Source organism: Rattus rattus, chromosome 8 (assembly GCF_011064425.1).
Source record: "Rattus rattus isolate New Zealand chromosome 8, Rrattus_CSIRO_v1, whole genome shotgun sequence".
Taxonomy (NCBI): domain Eukaryota; kingdom Metazoa; phylum Chordata; class Mammalia; order Rodentia; family Muridae; genus Rattus; species Rattus rattus.
Window position 1 is genome coordinate 37,579,191 of NC_046161.1, and position 25,469 is coordinate 37,604,659.

Consider the following 25,469-nt stretch of genomic DNA (forward strand, 5'->3'; position numbering starts at 1 on the left):
AATTCACCCTTAAGGTTTCATTCTGTAGCCCAGCTCTGGACATAAACAACACACTGAATGCCAATGAAATCTGAATTGCCACAAAAAGAATTGCTTTGGTTGGCAAACTGATACCTCCTTTGATCAAGAAAGACTGAGAGGACAGCGGCTTACAGGGAGAAGAGCATCTTACATCCCCTCAGAAGTCCAGGGGAGTCACCTGGAGCAAGACACAGCAAACGTGCCCTGGGCACAAAACCGTAAAACTGATGGGAATCATCCGACCATTCATTTAATTTTACTATTTATAAATATTTTTACATGCGATATATATTTGAAAACTACATACATACATGCATATAGTAGTTGATAAGATATTATCAAGGGTAATTTTCATTATTCATGTTTTTAATTTTAAGTACTAACTTAAGATCAGAAAAGCCCATATGTATACAAAAGCCCACTTGTATACAAAAAGTTAAGACTTGTATAGCATTATAGAGAAAATATTAGTCAAAGACCCAATCATCTTTCTTTGCTGGATACTCAATGAACTCGTTAGGTTCTCAACTATTTGTGCTGTCACAGAGGTGCTTTGACACAGTCAGAGTCTTTTCTCTACTAGAAATGCAGACACAACTTCTCTTACCATGAAGTTGAAGGATATCCTCCAAGTTTGAAAAAATCTTGCGCAGCTCGGAAGGTGATAGAATCCCTTCCCTGGACACTCGCTGATAGAATACTTGGTCAAGAACCTTCAGTGTTCGGACATGCGCTCTCTCAGTGTAGAACAATTCTAGGCAGAGGAGGGGGAAGGACTCATTCCATGGGACCAGATATAGTCTCCCATTGTCATTAGGTAGCAAATGCATTATGTAATAAATTTAATGTTTAGAAAGGATGGTATATCTCTAAGAATCAAACTGACCCATGAAATTTTCCTACACAGCAGAATAATTTAAAGTATCATTCAAAAGTATTTTATATTAGAAAGTTAATTAACAGATACTTCCAAACTCATTTACAGTATGAACTTATAACACCAGAATACAGTAGAATCTAATAACAGATAGCCTTAAGCACTCTTCCAAAGTAATAGATTTAATTTTCTGTATCTGCCCATAAAACCTCATTTCTGGAGTCATTCTGTAACTTTACTAAATCTCATTGTCATCAAAAATAAGATATTTATTGAAATCAAGTCCTAGTGATAGCAGAGGGTACAGCATACATGTCACACATTTGTTACGTACATGTTAGGGTAACTGTGATGTCAACTTGCCACAACTTAGAACCACCTGGGGAAAGAGTCTCAGTTGAGTAAGCGCCTGTAACAGGTTGGTCTATGGGTACATCTGGGGTGGGGCTGTCCCGTTCACAGACTTACTGTAGGGCCCCACACATCATGGGCAGCACTATTCCCTAGGCAGGGGTCTGGGACTGTACAGGGCAGTAGGTTAGATGAGCAAAAGAGGAAGGGCATAGGAGCCTTACCTCTCTGCTCCACTGGAGTGTGATGGGGCTGACTGCACTGAGCTCCTGCTTTGATCCCCCTCAATACTGGCTGTGACCTGTATGTGGGTGACCTTCATTCTACCTGTGCTCTCATCACGTGTTTCCTGTTGCTCAGCTAGTCCCCTTAAGTTTAGCTCACTCTTGATAATCTATGCCTACAGCATAGCCTTGAAGTGTCTCACTGACTTTAACCAAATTCCATACCTATGATGCTATGGATCCTCAGAATCCTGAAAGCTAGATGCATACTGTACCATCATGTGCACTGTTTCTATTTAAAAGCTCGAGAATAACCTATCTAGTTTAATTTTGTCTTTGTTTAAAACAGAAGGCCAATAGAAAACAAAACAAATTCCAAGGCTGAGAGATTTGCTTGTAAATCTCAATCTATAGGGCCAACAATGGATTGATTAAACTCACCATTAATCACTTCCTGTCTTTTGATCTCAGAGGGTTTCAGTCCCAGTAGCACTTCTCTGCTAACGAGCTGCTGCCAGTTGGGTGGATCTGTTTCCAGGTCATTTTCAAACTGCTCGTCCTCACTCTGACTTTCTCCAAAGGCGATGCTGTCAAACCTAATAAATCCACAAACAAATGTGAAATTCTGCTGGGAGCTTCAGGGGGACAACGGAGAACCACACATCTTCTGTGTATGTCATGTGTATATGGATGCATGTATGTAAGTGGGCACATGCATGTGGAGGCCAGAGGCTGGCTTCGGGTGTCTTCCTTGACTGTCCTTCGCCTTATTCCTTTCAACAGTCTTGTCAGGTCTGGCTTCTTTCATGGGTCTTTACCATCTGAACTGAGGTCCTCACACTTTAACAGCTGAGCTCTCACCCCATCCTCATGAGCATACATTTTATTGTAGGTTTCTGCATCCGATCCAACAGCGAGCCTAAGACACTCTGCTCTCCTAGGAAATGGCATCTTCCTGTGTGTTTGCTTGTCGGATGGTCTGGGTTTACTGAGAGCTTCCCTTTATACTCACAGACTATGAATAGGGTTTCTTTCCTGTACAATTGGGCTTTATAGGGGAGAGGCTCTATTTACATGAAAGCTACTTAAGATTTACTTACTTTCGAAAGGGTTTTGGGGTTCCATGTTCTGCCACCCTAAAACAAGAGAGAATAAGGAATCACAGGACAGCAAAACAGAGACCAAGAAAGACAGACCCAGCCAGCCAGTGGCAGCACATGTCTTTAATCCCAGCACTCAGGAGGCAGAGGCAAGTGGATTTGAGTTTGTCACTTTGAGGCCAGCCTGGTCTACAGAGCAAGTACCAGGATAGCCAGGGTACACAAAGAAACCCTGTCTCAAACAAATAAACAAATAACAAATAAAAAGATAGATATACCCAAGATACAGAAGTTATTTAACATAACAAAAAAATTTCAGTAGGATTTAACATTTACTACCAACCAGACTGCTACCAAAGCATTATAAAAGAAAATGCTGCCATATATTAAAGGTGAAAGGTCAAAGAACTTAATGCACAACGCTCCATGAATTACCTCTCCACTTCGCATTCCTCCTCCTGCACTTGATCTAGCAGAGGCGGGGGGAAGTCAAAAACAGTATTGGGGACTCGCGGTATGCTATCCAAGCAGTCTCCAGGTGCCACCGCGTCTCCAACTTGTTTTGCTCCTAAGGTGACAAATGCCAGAGTCACTAACTGTTTAAAATAAAACAGCAGAGCAATAACCAAGAACCTAACCAATTCCCAGAACTTTAGTTTAGAATAGAAAATTCAGTATATAAAACTCTCAGTGCACTTGAACACACTTTTCTTTCTTTCCTTTTTTTTGAGACACTATGGAGCCCCTGGCTGGCCTTAAATTCCCAGAGATCTGTTACCTTCCACATCCTGAGAGATGGGATTAAAAGCACACACCACCCTACACCTGACGAGAAAATCATTTTTAAAGTATTCCCTTAAAAACTAACGTTAGAGGTGCTGAGCTGGTATGGCAGGTTAAGGGCTTGCACAAGCCTAAAGCCTGAGTCTGAAGCAGACTTGAGTGAAGCAGAATCCCAACTTCTACAAGTTCCCTGAATTCCACACACACCCACTACCTCTGAATGCTGCCTACGCACAGGTTTGGGGAGAGGTGGAATCTGTCTTTAGTTGTGTATTCTCTGCTGAGGGCCCTAGGCTCCAAAGACAGGTCTGAACCCCAGGTCACACAGATGGATCCCAGTGAGTCACAAAACAAAATGACTAAACATGAAGAGAGGTGTGGTGAGTGGAGGCAGGATGGAGAGAGGTAAGGAGTGAGAGGGTCAGTATGCAAGGTGCACATAAATAAAATTATGAAAATTAATTTTTAAGAAAAGGCAAGACAGGCACTGTGTCTTGTGATGAGGAGCCTCCTCCTTTCTCATTTCTAAAAGCAGCTGCTGGGATGGACCAATTCCAAATAAAACTTCTGCTTATCATCTGTATCTCTTTCTCTAGGGATTCTGCTCACTCCCTGTCCCTGCCAATGTCTAATAGTTATGCCATTACTGGTTGGGTTATGAGGCATTACAGAAATCCAAATATGGGTCCATTTTACTACATCAAGGAGAATGTTAACTCTCTTGTGTGTCAGGCTAGGGATTTAATGTCCATGTATTTCCTTCTCCTGTTCTTCTTACCTTTCTCATGTGTGGTCTCAATCAAATAAGTATCTATTTTATACTTTACCTAGCAGGATGATTTTAAATGCCTGAAAACCAATCGAATATATTTTCATTACTTTGACCTTATACATACTGTCGAATACATCCTGCAGCATATATGCAGACTGCTCCTATCGGGTTAGGAAGTGTGCTGGTCTGAATACTTTCTTTCTTACTGTCCCCAGTTATGCAACTCCTTGGCCACTTAAAACAGGTGCTTATTACTCTAAAGAGAACTCCATCAGCTGCTCCATGAGCAGGCCACTTGTTTCCGTTTCCTTTAGCAACTGTAGTGGTTTAAAGACAAGTTAACAAACTTGTTAATTCTCCTTCAGAATGGACTCTGATCGTCTCCCCTGAAGTATGGATGACTTGGTGACCTGCCTCTAACTGGCTGAGGTGACAGTAGAACTCTGCCCTCGTCCCCTCCTTTACATCACTCTAAGGACTCAGCTATGGTGTCCTGGAACATTAGAGCGACTCTTGAAAGAGTCCACGTGGCTCTGAGTTGAGGCTTCATCTGAGTGGCATGGAGGAGAATGTTTCCTACTCTCCTGAGAGACCAAGTTAGAACCACTTAGCCAAGCAGCTAGAAGTTCTTCACTCAGGAACAGATGAGAACACTTTCTGCATATGCCACTAATCCTGAAGTGACCATCACACAACAATTAATAACAACAATTACTCTACTACTTACTCTATACTTAACTTTTAATTAAAGTTTTCTCTGAAATATTTTTATGGGATCCTATTCTTTATCGTGTCTTTAATGTTCCCAGGTGTATGACGTTAGAGGCATTTTAAATTTCTTATGCACCCTCAGAATTAGGCTGTTCCTCTAGGGATGGCTTTTCTCTTCAGAGTCTCTTTATGTCATTGTCAAATGTTTGGAGCTGTGTGTCGCCTCAGGTCTTAACTCTGAGGAGCAGCTGTTTTCCAGGAATGAGGACTGACTGCATATTTAAGATGGAAATGTTCAGCTGCTTGGCTTTCCCCAATTCTTACTGTGTGGAAACAGTTCTGGTCCAAATATTTGACATCTTCTTGTTGCCGAATTATCATTAATGTTTAAAAAAACCTCCAGCGTCTCAGGTTTATAGGTCTTCTCTAAAATTTATTGGGGCCTGACATGATCAAAGGTGTCTGCTGCCACCCTGATGACCTGAGTTTGATCCTGGAACTCACGTGGTGGAGGATACACCGGTCAGCGAGGCGACACACAACCCATGGCATCCTGCACTGCAGTATTTTCCTTTCTGAGCATCTTTCTTCGCTATCCCTGAAGTCTGTACCAAGTGTTTTTATTAAGCCCCAACTCCGCTTCCTTTAGAAAACAGAACAATTAAGTTGCCAGTTCCCTCAGTCCCTCTTATGTTTCTTTCCTGGAATGAAAAACCCCCAACTTTTCTGGTATTGGGTCTTTCCTTATGTATGAACAGTCTCCCTGTGTGTGCCTGTGGCCTGAGCCTTCGATCATTGGGTCTTTCCTTATGTATGAACAGTCTCCCTGTGTGTGCCTGCGGCCCTGAGCCTTCGATCCCTCTGCCTCTGGGCCTCGGAGACGACCCTGGCTGTATCACCACACCCGGGGCTCCAGTGTGGATTTTGAGTTTTGCGACTTTCCTTGTGCACCTTATGAGCTTCAAACGGCAGGAATCTGTGCGGTTAACTCCTCAAGAGTTCAGGGAGTGGCTTGGAGTTTTGGTTTTTAGGAAAATAAAAAACTATCATTTAGCATATATGCATTGTGAACTGCAAAATACTAAAATATTTAAATCAAACTAAACTGGGATTCACTTCCGATTAAAATCTTATGGCTCACCTGTGTCATTCTCTCTTCCTCCCTCTTGGGAAAGAGCAGCCCCCGAGGTGGCAGAGGACATGGAACTGGCAGGCAGGTATCCAGTGTCTGTTCCTTCATTGGCTACTCCACTCTGGCGCAACTTAGCAGGGTCCTGAGGCTCAGGACTCATAGACGAGGGTGCGGACAAGTGCTTCGGGTGGCGAAGCTTCTGTATCTCCATGGCCCTGCCAACTGCACAGAAAGTAAAGGTCAGGAGCGTGTGCTGCACAGCGGCTGCAGATGAGAGAAAGGGGTGGGCAGAAATATCTGGGAGTCTATAGTTATTACACAAAGCAAGAAACAGGGAAGGAAGGAGAGAGCGGATAAGGAAAGTTAAGAGGGACAGAGCAGGAGAAGAAAGAACGTAAGAGAAGCTGGAGAGAGCAGCGGCAGTGAGGGCAGAGGGAATGCTGGGGGAGTTTTGTCTTAAAAACAAAGATGCAGCCTTTATTGTGAGTGACAGCCTCTCCACTTTCCCTGTACATTCACCACTCACCACTGTACCAAAGACTGTCCTGCTCCTTACTCTTGCTCGCATCAGGCTCTTTCAGGCCATCCACATCCTCACATGGCTCTGTACAGCCCGAATCTAAGTGCACCTTCTCCTTCTCTGGAGAGTCCCTGGCACTTGCACGAGGACTCTTCACGTCCTGGAGACACAGCATCACTGCTCTCCAACCCAACTGTCCCCCAGCACGCCAGAATCTCAGGTGAGAAGTACAGCACAGGCTGGCTACCTTCCCACGGTACCACATCCATCTCTGCTGCCACCCTGTGTGGTGGTCTCATCTCTCTCTGCTATGGATGTGGCAGGATATCAGAAAGAGCAAGCACAGTGGATACATGGAAACCACTGAAGTACAGAGAGAGTAAATCACAGTGAGTACAATCATGGTGGAGTGATCACCACACAGGGTGGATGGGTAGGGGTGTGTGTGTGCTTGCGTGTGCACATGCAGTTCTGAAGGAGACAATTCTGAGTACTTTTCCATTCCTCAAAGTCCACACTTTTTTTAAGACACAGTCCCTGCTCACCTGGAACTTGATAACAGGTCGGGCTGGCAGGCCAGGACCCACCAGTCTCTGGCTTCCTAGATTCAAGCTACCACATCAGGCATTTTCCCCTTCAACATGGGTTCTACGATTGAATATCTCTTCTAAGAGCTTTAACAACTGAGCTAGCTGCCTGGCCCAAAGCTTTTTTTTAACTGAGCAAACATAAACAGGCATGCATAAAGTCAGAGACAGGAGGCCATGACAGGCGTATGATGAAGACGTGCACAACAGTTAATACAGCATCGGAGGTGCGCTCTGTTCAGGAACAGCACTGGGGGAACAAAGCAGTGCAGCATCAACGTCCGCTGCAGGGCGGCTGCCTCCAGCGACGCATCCCTGACCTAACAAGCTTCTGAGGAAAGGCAGCAAGGAACAGCACCTCAAGCTTCAACATACTTGCACTGTTGTCATGGCGGCTTGGTCTTCTTGGGGGTCCCAAAATGCTGGGGAATCCTCTTCGCTTCCCTTTTTCTTCCCCCTCTCTATCTTTCTTCATGCTTTGCTAAATTCAAGGTACAGTTACAGTGAGATAAGAGACATCACACAGTAGGTCTGCTGTTGCTTTCAAATACAGCAATACTATTCTAATGGCCAGCTGAAAGGAACTGGGGAATATACATAAAAGAACCATGGCACCCACGGAGCCAAGCTGTGTGTGAGCCTCAACTCCGCATGCCATGGCTTTTATCTTTGCATTTTTGGTGTCAGACAGCACCTGATGTTGTCCTGGCTTGCCTTAAACCCACTTGTATAGACAAGGGTGACCTTGAGCTCTGGATCTTCCTGCTTGTAGGAAGTGCTGTGCACTACCATGCTCAGCTTTCAACAGAAAACATACTCTTAGAAACTAAAAGGCCAATTTTACCAGAAGCTTGTTGACAAATATTTACCTATTTGTCAAGAAACTGTTTTACACCATTCACTCATCCATCAGCACTTTCATAGCATGTGAAGGCCCGGGCTAAAATCTAGGGACGTAGTAATGAGGGATATACAGTCTTCACACACCTTTATACTCTAACAAACATTAAATAAAACCTAATGATTACTGGCACAGGCACCCTGAAGTGGAAGTCTAAGGCACTGATTTGCAGACGGCAGGAATATAAACCATTCACATTACCTACTTTTCTATGTGTGGATTTCTCACTAGATGTTTAGTGTCTTGGTAAGAGAGACCAAGTTAGGCCCATTATGATGCTCAGTGCTAATGTGCTGGCTTAGTAAATGCTGGGAAGGAAAATACTGTTCGCAAATGTGGGGATGGCATGGCGGCCCCTCTATGACCACCCCAGTCACACCTTGATCTTCGGAAGGAAGCCGATCCGACCCCGCTTGTGCTCCAAGTTTCGAGGTTCTTTCACTTTTACTCCCAAATGCTTCATATACATGAGAATTACATACTGCATGGTGGAACTGGAGGAGAAATGATTAAATAAAGTAAGATTTTCTATCTGGGGAGGTTGGTCAGAATAAAGAGACGAAATGATTTCTAGAGGCCCAATGATGGAAATAAATCAAGGCAGACAACTAAAAAAAACTGTACACAACCAACCCTATTCACAGGATACTAGAGTTACAAGTCAAATAAAAAACAGGCCACCAGAGGGAGCTGACAGCCTACATATGAAGTTAAAAGAAACTTAGAGCAGATAGAAAATAGGGCTCTGGATGGGATAGGGAACATTATATTACCTCCTTTCTTCTTCTACAGCCTGAGCAGTCATCCTAAAAATAAAAATATTTTAAGATGAGATACATACAATTGGAGATGGTCTAGCTATAAGTCCGTGGTACATTTGGAAGTGAGCTATCTGTAAGTCACATGGTGCAAGGCCCTGGGTTCAGTTGAAGGTACTATCACAAAAGATCAAAGAAACACACTCATTCAGTCAGAGATCTACTATGTAAGCTCAGACACCTGAAACAACAGAAAAGAACTAAGTGTTTTGGGTCCTGTCTACATCCAGAATAAAATACTCAAAGAACTCTACTCCACAAAGGGTCCCCAACATTACACAGCCCTGTCATTAGGTGAACGTGTTTTATAGCAGCAAGTATTGCCCAAGGCCTATAAATCAAGCAGTGAAAGTGTTCACCTAATGCTTATCACTGATTACAACTTTTGGAGTTACTCATTAACCGACACTCAGAAAGGAGAAGGCAAGAACTTTAAACTAACAGGAAAAAATTGTTTCCGAGTGTCGTGATGAATAATTCTACATGTACAATCTGACTGATCTGCCAAATCTGCTTAAAAAGTGCTCCAAGCAAAAGAAGCATTTCTGCACGCGGCTCTAACTTACAATACTTCTTCAATTTTGGTAACGATCTGTTCCGCACATGCTCGCTCCTTCTCCAGAGTTCCCCGGTCCTTGTCTCTCTCTGCATCAAGTTTGGTCAGCTCACTCTCAGCCAAGGTCAGCCCCATGCTGCGTTTCTGTCTAAAAGAATTAGGGAAAAAAATATCTCAGCAGAGAGCAGGCTATCTCCCGCTAGACGTCTAGACAGTCCTACGTACAATTGACTATGGACAGGCAGGACGTCCTGTTTCCTACTTTGACCCAGCAAGCCAGGGGTCTAGTGGTGGTCAATGCTTCTGACACATTTCTGGAAAGAGCACACTCAGCAGAGGCCGTACTGAGCTGCCCCGTGCTAAAGGGGCGTGAATGGAGACTATGGCCTCTCAACCACCCTCTGACTTCAGATACCCAGTACGCTTAATAACAGAGCTAAGGCCACATGGTTTACATAGTGATGAGTGAAATATTTCATATGTAGCTTTTTCCTATTAAAAAAATAAGACAAAAACTCATAATGAGCAAACCAAGTTTCCCTAACACCAAACTTACCGAAAATCCTCCAAGTGCCTCTGAACTTCAGGGTGAACCCTCTCCTGCATTGTTTGAATGTAGTGGCGATGCAGATCCTCAGGAATGAGCTCGGGTCTTCTCTTTTCTACATAAAGAAAGGGGATTAAGTGATCTGAAGTTGTGGTCTATGTGACTGACACTGGCAACACAGTGACATCACATAGTACACACTGAACTTACTACAGCAGAGAACTGGATTCTGGTCAGAATCCAGACCTCACCCCTCCAATGTATTAGACCCTCTTTCAGCTGTGACTCACAGGATTAAAGTGGCCCTGACTAAACTAACACAGAACAGCAGAACTGAGGGGAGCCACATTTCAATGGAGACGTCGATCTCCAGGGACATGGGCGCTTCGGACTTACCTAGATCCACAGAGATTTCCTCGGGGACGGAAACTCTCAGGTGCTGAAACAATTCGGAGAAAGTTAAACCTGCGGCAGACTTCTGGGATGGACTGAAGAACATGTACGTTTTCCTAGAGGCGTCTCATCATCCAGCCTTTCTTGCTCATCTACGTGTCATAGCCCTGGACTGGTCTATTGCTCAGACACGGAAACAAACTCTTTCCCCAGAGTTCTGCTCTGAAGGGATTACTAGTCATTCTACTGGGCAGCAGAATAAATATCACTCCTCATAAATATCTGACATTAGCTTACTAGAAACTCTGGTCAATATAATCAGGTATGCATTACTTGAAATAATACAAGTAAACCTAAATTCTACGTATATTACATATGAAAACCTGACTCACGTGAGCATGATTTTCATATCTGAATCTGAGATGCCCAAAGACCATGTGATCCTCAGTAATTTTCTTAGGTGAATTTTTAAAAATCTCAGTGGTATTCTCTCAATGAAAAAGTATTGGATGTGATGTTGAGTTTTTGGGTCTTAAATTTCTAGTAGTCATCTGCAGTTCCTACAGTAGAACTAAGGATCAACTTCTCTCCAGGATTTCTCTCCCATAAACATGTAGACTTTGGTCATTATCAGACTACAATACTCTTTACCCAATGACTTAACAGAAAAACTTACTTTGTATTCAGAGGAAATATTTTGGTTCTTATATTAATTTTATACTGTACACCTATTAAAGTCATATATTTCCTAAATTTAAATAATTTTTATAAAGATCTAAAGTTCTAAATTGGAAAATAAGTCAGTGTTAAAATGTTATGAGACCCTTACATAATTTGTTTTGGTGTGTATATGTGGTGTGTGCACACATGTGTTAGTGTGTACGCTTGCCCACGCATGCCAATGTCAAAGCCAATGTTGGCTTCCTCTGTCACTCTCTACCTTGTTCTTTTGAGATAGGGTTTCTCATTGAACCTGGTACTCGCTGACTCTATTAGCCTGGGATCCTTTTCTCCCTGTTTTCCCTCCTAGTGCTGGGATTAAAAGTGTGCACAGCCACGCCTGGCTTCTTATGTGGGTGCAAACATCTAATTCAAGGACTTCTACTTGCACAACAAGCACTTTACCGTTGAGCAAGCCATCTCTGGCCCCTAAGAAGAGTGACATGTTCATACATGTCTAATCCCAACACTTGGGAACCACAGATGGGAAAATCTTAAGACCAAGGACTGTCTGGGCTAAAAAGACTCTGTTTCAAGGAAACGGACAAAGGAAAGATGTGAGAAACAGAAAAAAGAAACACTCTTCTAGCAGAAGTGCAAAAGAGTACATGTGGGGAGTGGCGTAGCTCAACAGCGCAGCTCTGCTCAGCTCACCAAGACAGGGATGGGATTCCAGCACCACAAAGAAAGCACACAAAACTAACTCATGTACATATGGCCGTGGGGAAAATAACTTTCACTTGTCACATGAAAGAAGAATCAACACATTGATATGGGTTCTTCTAAGATGCTGCCACTGACACAGATCAGAGCAGCCAACGGGCAGGTGCAGTGTGAGGGGAGCAGGTGATGGACCTAGTTCGTTTCTTTCTCCACACTCCACTCTTTCCAGAAAACGGCAGGGTCAGAGCTGGGCTGGAGATGGCGCAGTGGTCAAGAGCATGCACTGATCTTACAGAGCACCAGAGTTCAGCTGGGCCTGATCGTGTCTTCTGTCATCCATAGTCACTGACACATTACCCTCACAGACAACAAACACACACGGAGACAGAAAATCAGTGAAATAAAAACTAAAGCCTGCAGGTGAGGAGTGTGGAGAGAAGTGAGGGGGATTAGAGTCTCAAGCAGTCATCTAGGAGAACAAGTGGGAAGAGACGAGGGCTGGCAATGTGGCAGTGTTTGCTTAGCACTTAGGAAGCTATGGGCGTCATCCCAGCACCTCATAAAGCACCTCATAAAACTAGATATGGTCGGTCGTGCATGCCTTTAATCTCCGCAGTTAGGAAGTAGAGGCAAGACAGTGAGCTTAAGGTCATTTTCAGTGATACATAGAATTCATGGCCTGTGCAAAGGGCCCAAGGACCTGACTCGGGTCCGCAGCACCCACAGAAAGACAGGGCACAGTGGTCTGTGACTGTGACCTAGCAATGGGGAGGGAGGCTCAGGAAGATCCCTGGAGCACACCGGACAGCTAGTCTAAGTCAATCACTGAGCTGAGATTCAGTGACAGACCCGGTCTCAACAGAATAACATGGAGGACCAGGGCAGGTAAGGTATTTGTTATCAAGCCTAAAACCTGAATTCAATCCCTGGGACCCACATGGTGAAGAACTAACTTTCACCCTCTGACCTCCATACTCACATCTTAGCACAAGTGCACACGTAACCACACCAATAAAAAAGCTAATTATAATAAAAAACAAGGTGGGAAACAACAGAGAAGACACCTGATGCTGGTCTCCGGCCTACATGTGTATGTGTAGATGTGTGCATGCACACCCATACACTATGGAAACAATTTATTTTTAAAGATAAACCAAACAAAAATAGGTGAAGGGAAAGGGACAAGCAATAGGATAATCTAAGGAAGCATTAGAGGCCATTATTTATCCTTACTCAGCAAAGCTCATGATAAAATTCAGCTTAAAAGATTTAAACAAGTATGTGTGGTGTGTGTGTCCTGTGCTTGCACACGCACACACACATGCGAAGCTTGTGAGGGGAGACTGGAAGACAATGGAGTATTTTCTTCCACCACTGGCCACCTTACTGTTTGTGATGGGATCCCTCAGCAAACCTCAAGCTCAACGACTGGCTAGACTTCCTGGACAGCAAGTCCCTGAGATCCTGTCTCTGCCTTCCCAGACTTGGGTCTTCCCAAACTTGGGTCTTCATGCCTGTGTGGTAAGCACTCTACCAACTCGGCCACTTCCCCAGCACTCCCACTGGTAAACCAAAGCACTGAGACTCACTGATTTCACTGTGCAACTTTCCCCACCACTTCTTAGTCAAACTTGTACTTCTAACGTCCAAAGGGGCCACTCAGAATCCAATTATCCAGTATCACCCTTTGGATCCTTATGCACTTGTCTACCATCTATATTATGTTTTCATTTCCCAATCTAATTGTGCACATATAAATTCCCAAATATATATATATATATATATATATATATATATATATATATATATTCCCTAAAATGCATTGTAAGAATTCATATACCCAAAATTAATTTAAAAATTACTTTTAAGTCAGTCAAGTACAATCAAGAACTGAGATATAATATGTATGTCCAAAAGCATGATGCACTTCGACAGCACAGTTAGGGGTCAAGAGGTCAAGGTCAGCAAGGGAATGAATGCAGGGAAGGAGAGAAAGACCCAGTATTAGTTCGGCAACTACTTACTGCAGATCGGTCCAAGAAGAACTGATGAAACTCCAAGAAGACCCGCCGAGTCTCCTTGGAGTTCGTCTGCTTATACAGGTCTGAATAGAGATAACAGAGCTGTCGTGGGGAAAGAAACGGAAAAGACAGTGAAAACACACAAAAGGTGGTAATTTAGTTAATAACATTTGAAACGCCTATCCTTACAAGTTTAGAAAATAAACCTGTCTACTCGTTTTTCATTCTTTTCTTTTTTTTTTTTTTTTTTACAGCGCTGGGGACTGAACCCAGGGCCTTGCACTTACTAGGCAAGCGCTCTACCACTGAGCCAAATCCCCAACCCCTCGTTTTTCAAATAAAAAGCTCTCTGGCATATGAATCAGTGTGTGGATGCGCAGTCACGTAAGCTGTGAGATATATTTACCAATGTTGCAGGGTCAAACTGTGAGACTACATGGTGTAAGAAAACAGCCAAGTGAGCAGGGCGAGACTTCAGCAACTCAATGCTCTGGAAACAGCTGCACTGTCCATTGATCTAGAGGAGAAAATGATTGCTTGTCAGGAACTCTGAAAACTGAACCAAAACTGCACTGTGAGGCCAACTGAACACTGTACGCCATCAGAATTCCACATTGACCTTCTGTAATGGTTTCCGTCTGGAATGTCCCCCACAGGCTGTGGCTCAGGGCTTAGCTCTCAACTGGAGGTGCAGTTGAGAACGGTGGGAACTTGAGGAGGTGGCCTTGATAGAGGACAAAGATACTGGAGAGTGCTTTCGAAAGGTGTGTCATTGCTGGCCCCTTCCTGTTCCTGTCTGTCTCTCTCTCTCTCTCTGTGTTAGGGGAGGAGTGTTTCTTATTTTGCTTTTCTATTTGTTGCTGTTTCCTGTCTTGGTTTGGTTTTTGGTCTTGCCATATACCCTTGGCAGGCCTGAATTCACCATGTAGCCCAAGCTAACAGACTCATGGTCCTTATGCCTCTGCCTCCCACGCGCTAAGCTTCAGGCTTACTAGCGTCCTTATGGGTTTTTGTTTGTTTGTTTGTTTTTTCTTTTTGGTAAAAATTCAGATATGAGGACTAGGGATGACCCAGCAGTTAAGAGCATTTGCTGCTCTTGCAAAGGACCTGGGTTTGGTCCCTCTGTTAACTGCAGTTCCCGAGGCTCTGGAGCCCTCTTCTGGCCTCCGCAGTACTAAGTACACAAAGTACACAAACACATATCCAGCCCAAACATTGCATACATAAAACAAAAAGTAAATGAAAATTAAAAGCACCCAAGTGTGGTGGTGCTCATCTGTAACAAGGTCAGCACCCTACAGCTGGATGGGAGGCAGGGGGTGGGGAGCTGACCAAAACCAGAGAAGAGAGACTCTGTCTCAAGACAAGGTGTAAGACCACCTCAAAAGTTTTCCCTGACCTACACATGTGCTCTGTGTCGTGTGTGCACCTGTGAGTACACACTTACACATTCACATATATACTAAATAAATGCTGAATAAAATTTAAAGTGTTGACCTGTCATAGCTGATTGGGGGTCATCCTAGTAATGCAAGACCAATCCAATACTCTAATATTAATCAATACAATTAAAAGAGTAAATCAGAAAAACCAGTCACCCAAAGTCATTCAACAAAATTCAACATCCAGTTAAGATGTAAAGGAGGAAAGAGAAAAGAAAATTCCCATTAAGCTAGGACTTTTTTTTAGCTTATAACTCTTAACCTAATCAGGAACATCTACAAAAACAGCTGTCAGTCACATACTTAAGAATGAAAACTCAATGTTTTTTTAATAAGAGGGCTGCATAAAACAAGAGCTCCTCCAAACTGACTCATGCTGGGAGTCCTCGTCAGCAAAGCACAGGCAAGAACAAGAAATAAGAGATATATAAAGTAGAAAGAAGAAAACAAAAGACACATCACTAAGAAATAATATGAATGTTTTATTACAAAATTACAAAAAGTATTCTTTGTTATTTTTGTTTTTGAAACTAAAGCAAGCCAGGATCTCACAATGTAGCCACCACAGGTTAGCTTCAAACTCATGATCCTCCTGCCTCCTAAAGGCTTCAAAGACTTCAGTTAAAAAATTAGAACCTAAGAGTGGTGATGCACAATGGTAGTCCTAGCACTTGAGAGATGACAGAAACAAAGGTTCAAGGTCAGCCTCGGCCACACAGAGTTTTGGGCACGTTTTAGGGCTACATGAGGCCATGCCTCAAAAATCTTTCTAATACTAAAAAAAGGTTTCTAAAGAAAATCACTGAATTTAGCAAGACCACAAGTTAAAAAGACAGGAACTGGGCTATCAACATTCCTTCAATCAGTGACCGAGATTTGTAAACTTTATTTTTAAGTATCATATTCAGTAACTTCCCACCCCAATAAAATGAAACTCTCAGTGCCCAGGAGTGAGCGCACATCTGCAGTCTGCAGTGCTGGTTCCTACTGTTCAAAGCTAAAGGCGGCCCAAGGTCCACATCCTTAACAAGTTTTATATCAACGTCCAAAGAACGGCTATCGAATCAGACATCTTAGAAACTGAGAGTCTGGTTTGTGACAGCAAGGGCCCTTACCTGCTCGTGTTCAGTACCAAAATCATCATCCTCTGCTCCGATAATATGAGGGGCGCCACGGGTGGAGGGACTGCCGACCAGCGACTGTGTGTCCTGGTAACAACGGAAACAAGGTCTGAGCTCAAAGACAAGGACAGAATGAAGGCCAACTACAGAACTGGGTATGGTGGTTGACGTCTATAATCCTGCTTTATTTTCAAAGTATTGGTTCTCAAATATTCAAACTCTATGTCCAGAAGAGCATTGGCTGTTTCTCAGAACAGGAAAGTGTGTGTGTGTGTGTGTATGTGTATGTGTCTGTGTGTCTGTGTGTCTGTGCGTGTGTGTTCGTGTGGGGGTTGGGGTGGGGGGTGTGTTTCCCTGAGACTAATAAACCACTTTTGCTCACAGGAATCATATTTTTAATACTTAATTCATTCATTCACTCATTCATTCATTCATTCACACATACTCACACCTAGTAAGGAAAGGACATTAAACCGGCTTCAGTTCTTTTTCTGCTGTGTGATGCTAAAACTAAAACACAGGGCCTTGTTCTGCTAGGCAAGACTCTGCCAATGCCCTCGTGCCCCGTCCCTGGTCTGTTTCTCCTTTTAAATTGCTTTTATTTTCTTTCTAACCTTACGCTTTCAGAGTTTTAAAAACTAGATGAAGCAACAGACACTTATTCTAACAATGATCACATTTTCACTTTGTAACTTGATGTCTCTGACTACTCAAAACTGCTATTGATAATATCACAAAATTCTGTTGAATCTCTTACAATAAAACTTTAAATACATTTATTAAAAAATTAAATCAAAGGGCTAGAGTGATGGCTCAGCAATTAAAGAGCCTTTCTGCTCTGTAAAGGACCTGATTTGGGTTCTGGTACCCACATGGTGGTGAGCAGCCATCCAGGGGATCTGATGCCCGCGCTTCTGGCTTCTGCACACATGCGCATGGGGATACGCACAGGCGAAACAGCCCAACGCTTAAAATACCAAATAATATTAACGCATTCTCCTAAGAGTTTGTAGAGTCAGAGCCACTGAGAGCTCAGCAGTAAACACAATTGCCACACAGTCTGGTGGCCTGAGTGGAAAGATGGAGCCAACTCCACTCCGTGCACATGCACAACAACAAACTTTTTTTTAATCTTATTCAAGAGCATGAAAATTCAGCAACCACACCTCTAAGCAGACACTCAAAGACCCGAAACATCACAGTGGTGCAGACACACATATGTACATGGAGGAGGTGTAAATTTCTTACGTATTTAAAATACCAAATATGTGCATATTGTATTCTTTAATATATGCATGGGGAAGGAGAAGAGTATTAGTCAGTCTTAAAAGGGAGGAAAATTCTGGCACATGCTACAACAAGGACAAACTTGAAGACATTATGCTACTTGATAGAAGCCAGCCACAAAGAAAAAGTATTATGTGATTCTGTTTATGTGAACAGGTCAAAATAGTCCACTCATAAAAACAGAAAACATGCAGGCCCTGGTGATGCAAGCCATTAATCCAGCACTTGAGAGGCAGAGACAGGATATGAACAAGTTCTAGGACAGCCAGGGCTACACAGAAAAACCCTATCTGAAAAAGACAGTAAGAGAGCAGGGTAATGGGAGATGCTATGGCATATTCTGCTGTAATAACACACTAATAATGGTACGGACTACCTGTTCCAACTCTTTCCTACAGTCCTCTAACAAACTCATTTCATTCAGGTTTTGTTTTGTCCCACACCCTCTCTCCAGACAGTGCGTGAGATCCTCCAAGCATCGTGAATACAAGAAAGGCACAGGGGACAGAGCTTTGCTGTGAAGCACTTGCCAGCCTCTGTGTCACACTGGACTCACTCTTAAAGCAGGGACGGCACTCACTGCATGGGCGTCATACTCACAGCATCCTGAACTCCTTCACTCCTCTCTGGGGTGTCCTCGAGACAAACCCTTTCCTTCAGGCTACTCTTGGGGCTCTGATGGAAAGAGAACACACACACAGGCATTAACTCATTGTGGTAAGCACCAGATGAAAATGGGGGAAATCGGTGTACAAGGGGCAAAGTTCTGTTTCTACGTGTATTAGAAATTAAATGCCCTTCATATCATAAGTGGCGCCACTCTTTTTTTTTTTTTTCTTTTCTTTTTTTCGGAGCTGGGGACCGAACCCAGGGCCTTGCGCTTACTAGGCAAGCGCTCTACCACTGAGCCAAATCCCCAACCCAGTGGCGCCACTCTTATTCCTGCCTCTTGTCACTTATTCTCTCAGCTTTCCATACCACACTGAGAACAATACAGAGTCAATGAAACTGTTTCATCCAGGCTTCAGCCTGGGGCACCTTCCCCTTTTCATAACTGTGAACAGGTATACGGCATACCTCAAACTTGTTATTTCCAATAAACTCTATCACCTCTTTTAGTCTATACCTTATCAAACTATTGCTTCCCTCCTCCAAGGGACAAAAAACAAATTATTCACATTACAACTGATGGCTTGCATTAGCACCTATGAGTTCAAAAATGTAACAAACACTCACATCCCCTCATTGGTCATCTTGGAGTTTCTTAAGAATATAGACTCTCCCAGCATTAGGGAGGCAGAGGCAGGCAGATCTGAGTTAGAAGTAGCCTGGTCTACAGAGTGAGTTCCAGGACAGCCAGGACTAAGCAGAGAAACCCTGTCTCAAACAAACAAACAAACAAGCACATGCGTATGCGCACACAAGCGCACCATACAAAGAATACAGACTTTCTGAGAAAAACCAATCAGAAATATTTATTCTGCATGTAATGCAGCCATTTTTTCAAACAGAACTCTCCCTCCTGGAGGCAGCAGAGCACTAAGGCGGCTCAAGAAACTCAGCAGGGATTTACAGGACTCCAGGAGCCTCTGTGTGAGGATATTATGAGTAAAAAACAAATTGCTGGGACACAGGCATGACTCTGCGGTGTCGCCGTTTGCAAGCTGTTCGGAGAACTAATAATGCGGCTTTCTCGAGTCAACAGGCAGGCAGGGGCAGGCTTTGTTGGTGATGTAACTGCCTGAGTCACCCATCGTCCAGTAAGCAGACTCAATAAACTGATTCACTGAACAGGTCTTGGATGGAACCATCTCTGGTTTGTCACTGCCCTCTCTGTAGGGAGTGAAGAGAAACAATGTCCCCAGGAAAAATGTCACAATGTTGCATTTCCTATGCAAGCTGTATTTTATGGTGAACTAACAGCCAGTAAAGGGAAGTCTTCCTAGCTACTAATTACAGAAAGGAGACAAAACTATAATATGCTTTTGAAACCCCTAATTGAACAAAGGATCTAGGCATTTTGACCGGGAGAGGGATGTAAAAGACTTCTATAACAGACTGATAGAGAATTGGGAAAAAAAAAAAATCAGGCATTAACACCTTACACAAGCACTCACCTCCTAGTATGACAGGAGGCGTGTACAGTATTACCCATGAATTGTTCTTGCCAACAATAACTATCAAACCTTAATCTTAATCTCATCAATACTCTAGATCTAACTTTAAGTTTTCAGGAAATAAAGATAAGGGAAAAAGTTACACAACACCATGAAAAGACAATCAGAAAGTAGGCTGTTTAACTGGATAGATGACCTGATTTTTTTTTTCCAAACAAAAAAAAATAACAAAAGGGAGCAGAGAGGAGGGAAGTGAAGGGAAGGAGAGAGAAAGGGAGGGAAGGAGGGGAGTGGTCAGAAATATTATAAAGACTTTGCCCCTGAATCTTGACTCAAATAAAGAAACCAGGACTGGGATGTATTAGTGAGGGAGTCTCACATCATAGCCCTGAGTTTGTTCCCCAGAAACATAAAACAAATCAAATAAGCAAAAATGCAAAAAAAAAAAAAAAATCCTTTAAGACAATTAGGGTAATCAAACTGTGTGTTAGGAAAATATTAATTCATAAGGTTTGTTAAGACTAAAGTTCCACTTTAGAGATCTCACCTCTTAAAGTCACATTAATGAAATAAAAGTCGCAGGCTTGGTTGGGGATTTAGCTCAGGGCTCTGTAACAAAGCAGGCTGAGCAAACCACGTACAGCAAGATAGGAAGCAGCCCCTCGATGGCCTCTGCATCAGGTCCTGTCTCCAGGTGCCTGCCCTGCTTGAGTTCCTGCCCTGACTTTCTCCAATATGGACTTCGATGTAATGTAAAAGTATAAGCCAAATGGTGTTTCATCATAGCAACAGAAACTAGGACACTACTAATTCTTACCAATTACAAGACAGAATTAATTTGCTGTAATGCCTAAATATCAACTCATCGATTAACTCCATTTTATATAGCTGTATATGGAAAGAACAGATTTTGGTCCTAACAGTTCCTTAAATACAAAATAAAATTCCAATTTCCCATCCATGCCATAATCTAGAATGCCCATACTCTGGAAATGTAATGGCAGATAATGTACACAGGGCAGAGGGCAGACCGTTCCTAAAGCAGTGCTGCTAGTACAAGTGGGAGAGCCTTCACACACCTGGGAGAGCCTTCACACACCTGGGAGAGCTTCACACACCACACCTGGGAGAGCTTCACACACCACACCTGGGAGAGCTTCACACACCTGGGAGAGCTTCACACACCTGGGAGAGCCTTCACATACCTGGGAGAGCCTTCACACCTGCCCTCCTGTCTGTCTCACTTCATCTCTAGCTTTTCACTCCCAATCCTGACATTCCATGTTGCTCTAAAACCTTCATTCTCTTAAATAATGCCATGTTCTCATGTTTCAGTTCCTTTGTGCATATTTAGAGGATCAGTTCCATGGAGCTAGGTAGACACAAATCATTTAGTGCCTGAAAAAGGTGGTCAAGTCAGAGACCTCCCATTGCCCTTAGAACTTCTTTTATGATGTGACAGTGACAATACCCCACAAAAAGCTGTTTTCAGAATTAACTAACAAAAATTTTACCAGCATTATTATAATGCTTGAACAATATTAGCTACTATAATTTTCCTTGAAAATTGAACTTTTAAAATCAGTTATCACCATCTTTCAAAAAAAAGTTCTCAAATTCTATTTGCTTTAGAAACTGATCAGTAAGCTGGGCCGCAAAGGGAGCCTAAACAATGGCTTAGAGCATGGGTCTCAGTTTCCCCTCATCTTAAACAACTCACCAGTACTTGTGTGCACACAAGTCACAAGCTGTAACAACACCTCTTCTACACACGGCACACCTAATGTCCTGTGCTTGTCTTAAAAACATCACCCATCACAACTTATTACCCTGATTCCAGAGCCCACAGATACCAAGCATTACCTCAGACTATGACCTCACTGTCTTAAAGGAGACGACCTACTTCTTGTCTATCAGCAGAACTACGTGTAAAATAATGTTGCATTCACAATGCAGATAGCTTGGGTCTCACTATGTGGAGCTGGGAAGGCTGGAATTCTCTATTTTGACCAGGGTGCCTGCTAACTCAGACATCCTTCTGCCTCTGCCTTCCAAGTAGTAAGATCCAAATCCATGTGCTACCATACTTAGCCTGGCTTAGTTTTTAGTATTCATGAAACTATGGTTCTACATCATATTCAACCTAACATGCTTTTATGAACAAATACCCAAATCCATCTGGTAGTCTCTGTGAATCAGGACAGAACTGTCAGTAAAACCAGGCTGGTAACTAAGTCTAACAGGATAAAGACTGCTTCTCTTTGTAATGGCAAAGTGCCCCGTGATTCAAGAATGAGTCATTCCTGCCACAATTGGAATATTAACATGCTTTTAAAGACACCAACAGTTGGCCTCTCATTTAAGCTAAAAAGCACAAGTATTTGCGTCTCTATCCACAAACAAGAAGCCTGATGGGAAATTCCATCCCTACAAGAAACACTTCGAAGTAAATGCCTAGGGGAAAAGTGAACTCTGGAATTAAAAGCTCACATAAAAAGTGTTCAGAACTTCTGTTCACCAAATTACTATATAAAAACTTTTACTGTAAAAGACAACATTGGGAACACACACACACAGATTACGATTTAAAAGATTACAGCTTACATCTGCACTGTCACTACTGGGCCGAGAAGCATCTCCACTGCTCCAGTCAGTCCTGCACAGGCCGTCTCCAGGGTCCGTTTCTGCCTCGCTGAGTGTTAGGGCATCACCTAATGGCCTGGAGGGTGCAATTACAGCTCCGTCCTAAAACAGATTAGAGAATCATACAGAGTCGATCACAGGAGGGAGTGGTGATTACCGACTATATTAGGAAACGGTGGCCATACATTCTACATGGATATAGCTAAAGGCTGGCTACTGATGTGACCAAAATACTTAAGGTCAACATACTTGAAGTAGAAAGCATAAACAAGCATTAACTTGCATCATTTAGATTACCTGCCATTAGTAAAGGTTATTATACTACTTCTATTTAAATGCCTTCCCACTGTTCCTGAGTTCCATTAAATGTTCAATATTTGGACACAAGCTATAAATTACTGAGGTGACATTTTTACTGTTCGTATTGAGTAAAACCTTGTTTTTATTCAATAATAAAAACATAAAAGGCTCAGTGGTATAGCCCAACTAATATTTACAGCCCAGCTCTATCAAATATGTGTGTATGTGCATACGAGGACACAGGCATGCGCACACACACACACACACACACAAAGACAGATACCATTACTGGAGCATAATGATCAAAATGCAAAACAAAGTATGATGAAGTACACCATCCGGGAGACTTCTCCTACCATGCCACCTCAGGTGTCAGCTTTCCCAACCACAACATGGTGTTTCACTTTAAAATTAGCAAAGTAACATAAAGGGTCTCCAAAAACTCTCTTCGGCTCTGTAAAGATGTGATTCTTACTAATTCAAAACCAGTGACCACTTGTCAGCTTTCACCCAATTTAAATGCATAGGCAAATGGTTTAAGTAACTCTTCAAGTAAGCTGTCCACCTTCCTTTGAAATGTGTCTAAGAAGCTTTGTGGATCTCAAATAGGAAATTACAAGAGGTCCAGCTGACATCAAGACTGAGCTTTTTAACCCCTAGTTCGTCACCGCCATAACTTTGCCTTTATAGCAAGTTCTATTAAAACCTGGCTTAAAGTTACAATAAAAAGTGCAGCTACTTTCAACTATATCTCTGGTTTGTCATAGCAAAGCAAAAGTACTCAACTCTCTCCTAAATCACAATGGAACCAAAGCAAGCAAACAATCGGAAGCCCACACTTCCTTCTGTTAATTACATCCGTGACACCCTCCTCAGAACAGCTTGTTGTCCTACCCTAAAAACATCACTTTCAAAGGGAAACTGCGACATCCTCTGACACAGTCCCACACGTTCTGCAAGCGCTGGGCAGACCCTTCACCGATGCCACTACCTGAGCAGAGCCTGTGGCTTTGGACAGCTGCTCCTGCAGCTGGGGGATGTGCTTCTTGGCCTCCTGGATCTCCTTGAGCAATCTTTGGGTAGCCGTTCGGTTGTAATCTTCCTGCAGTAGCTGAAGTCAGAACAATATCTTAGGAATCAATTACTTGTGTCCAATCGGGACAAAAGCCACGGCTAGAACAAGAGTTGCTGTCAACTGCTACAATCCCTTTGACTGATTATGGCAACAGCAACTCCAGGCTTTTAGGCCCACAAAGAGCCCAGGCGACCTCCATACCTGCAGACGCTCCTGTTCTTTCTGCAACATTTTCCTCAGAATCTCTACTTTCTGGTTATGGACCACATTGTTTTCCTCCTAGAAAAGGAAAGGAACACAATAAGGAGAAATAGGCTAATACTGAAACCAAGAGAGACGGAGTTCTGTGTCCGCTCAGCGTCTTTGCCGAGTTTCTTACTCCTGGCAGTGATGGATGAAGACGGCTCACTCCATTAAGAAAGGTACAGGAACCGTCCTGCCTTTCAGTTAGCCTTCACTACACTATGCTCAGGAGAACTGCAAATGTGGGCATCGGCTCCAGAACTGGAATTGCGGAAGAACAAATCTGCTGTTTCTACTTCTCCTGGTTGAGGCTTTACTACCAGACGTGCATTCATGCATCGTCCATCTCAACGCAACCCTCCCACTGCAACCCTCCCAGTGCAGTCCCCAGTCCCCAGCTTCCTTCCAATTTCCAGTCCACCTGCCGGAAGGAGATCTGAGGCAACGCCCAACTCACCGCTCTTGTTTTACAAATGTCTGTCTTCCTACTCGCACAGCAGCCCTCCCTCTCCCAGGTGAATGGATTCTTACAGCTCACTCAGTGACACTCTTGCCCAGCAGGTGACCTTTCCTTAAGCCACCTCCCACCGCGTCCCTCCTTAACCAGCACTAGCTAAGCACACGTCTTGCTTTTCTGAAAGTCCTGATACTTTCTTGGCTCTTCAACTGTGTTTCTTCCGTCTTCTCCACCTGCTTTCCCCACCATGGCCGCCACCGTATATTTCCCCTTGTGCCTACATTCTGTTTCTTTATTATGGTTGCTTATAGAGTCTTAACCTCATTCAATAAAGGTTTATCAAGCACCTCCAATATGTTGAGCAATATTTCAGGCATTAGGAACACACAAGTAAACAAAACAAATACACTCCTATCTTCAAAAAGCAGACACTGTCAGATGACTAGCAACTTTGAGCATAAACTAAAAATATAACCACATCTCTGTGGATCGTACACTGTTTTACACATGGCAGGTGCCTAGTAATTCAACCAAATTTGCCACAACAACAATTATTCCAGTTGAATAATCATGCAACTTCTACAAGTTAAGTATATTCTAGAATCCTGAATGGAAGTTTATTAATCAGTTTAATACATAAAATTCTTAATACAAAGCAAAGACATCTTACATAACTGAGCATGTACTAAGATATTCTGATCTTACCCCCATGAGCACAGGACTAGTGATTCTCTCCATGTTCCCGGCTGCTCCAGGGGAATGAGGGGATGTCATAATGGGAGACATATGTCCAATGACCGATGGTTCTACTTCAGACTCAGCAAGTGGAATCTGGGGCGACCCAGGTGGGCGTCCCTGGACAGTAAGAGCTACATAGGAACCAGCTTGAAGTGGGGAGGTGGGAAGAAAAAGACAAGAAAAAGTAATACTGTTTTGAGAAACATTTTTAAAAAGTTTTTTCTCTTTACCTGAGGTAGTGAGGACTATACCCAGGGAATGTCTTATTCCTGAGGTAACTCTGCACCTTTTAATATACTTTTTATCTTGAGACGACCTCTCTAGGTTGCCCAAGATGATCTTGAACTCA

At 43.1% G+C, this 25,469-nt stretch overlaps 1 protein-coding gene across 1 annotated transcript in view; it reads right to left on the reverse strand.

Moving 5' to 3' along the window:
* The window catches only part of Arhgef12 (Rho guanine nucleotide exchange factor 12), a 122,969-nt gene that overhangs the window by 20,658 nt on the left and 76,842 nt on the right, over positions 1-25,469 (reverse strand). Inside the window, 19 exon segments of the mRNA XM_032910092.1 lie at positions 629-775; positions 1,915-2,069; positions 2,574-2,609; positions 3,009-3,141; positions 5,981-6,193; positions 7,454-7,559; positions 8,359-8,473; positions 8,753-8,785; positions 9,364-9,501; positions 9,910-10,015; positions 10,297-10,339; positions 13,701-13,799; positions 14,104-14,214; positions 16,255-16,347; positions 18,148-18,222; positions 22,269-22,409; positions 23,599-23,718; positions 23,884-23,961; positions 25,088-25,266. Coding sequence (XP_032765983.1) covers positions 629-775; positions 1,915-2,069; positions 2,574-2,609; positions 3,009-3,141; positions 5,981-6,193; positions 7,454-7,559; positions 8,359-8,473; positions 8,753-8,785; positions 9,364-9,501; positions 9,910-10,015; positions 10,297-10,339; positions 13,701-13,799; positions 14,104-14,214; positions 16,255-16,347; positions 18,148-18,222; positions 22,269-22,409; positions 23,599-23,718; positions 23,884-23,961; positions 25,088-25,266 — 2,121 coding nt within the window.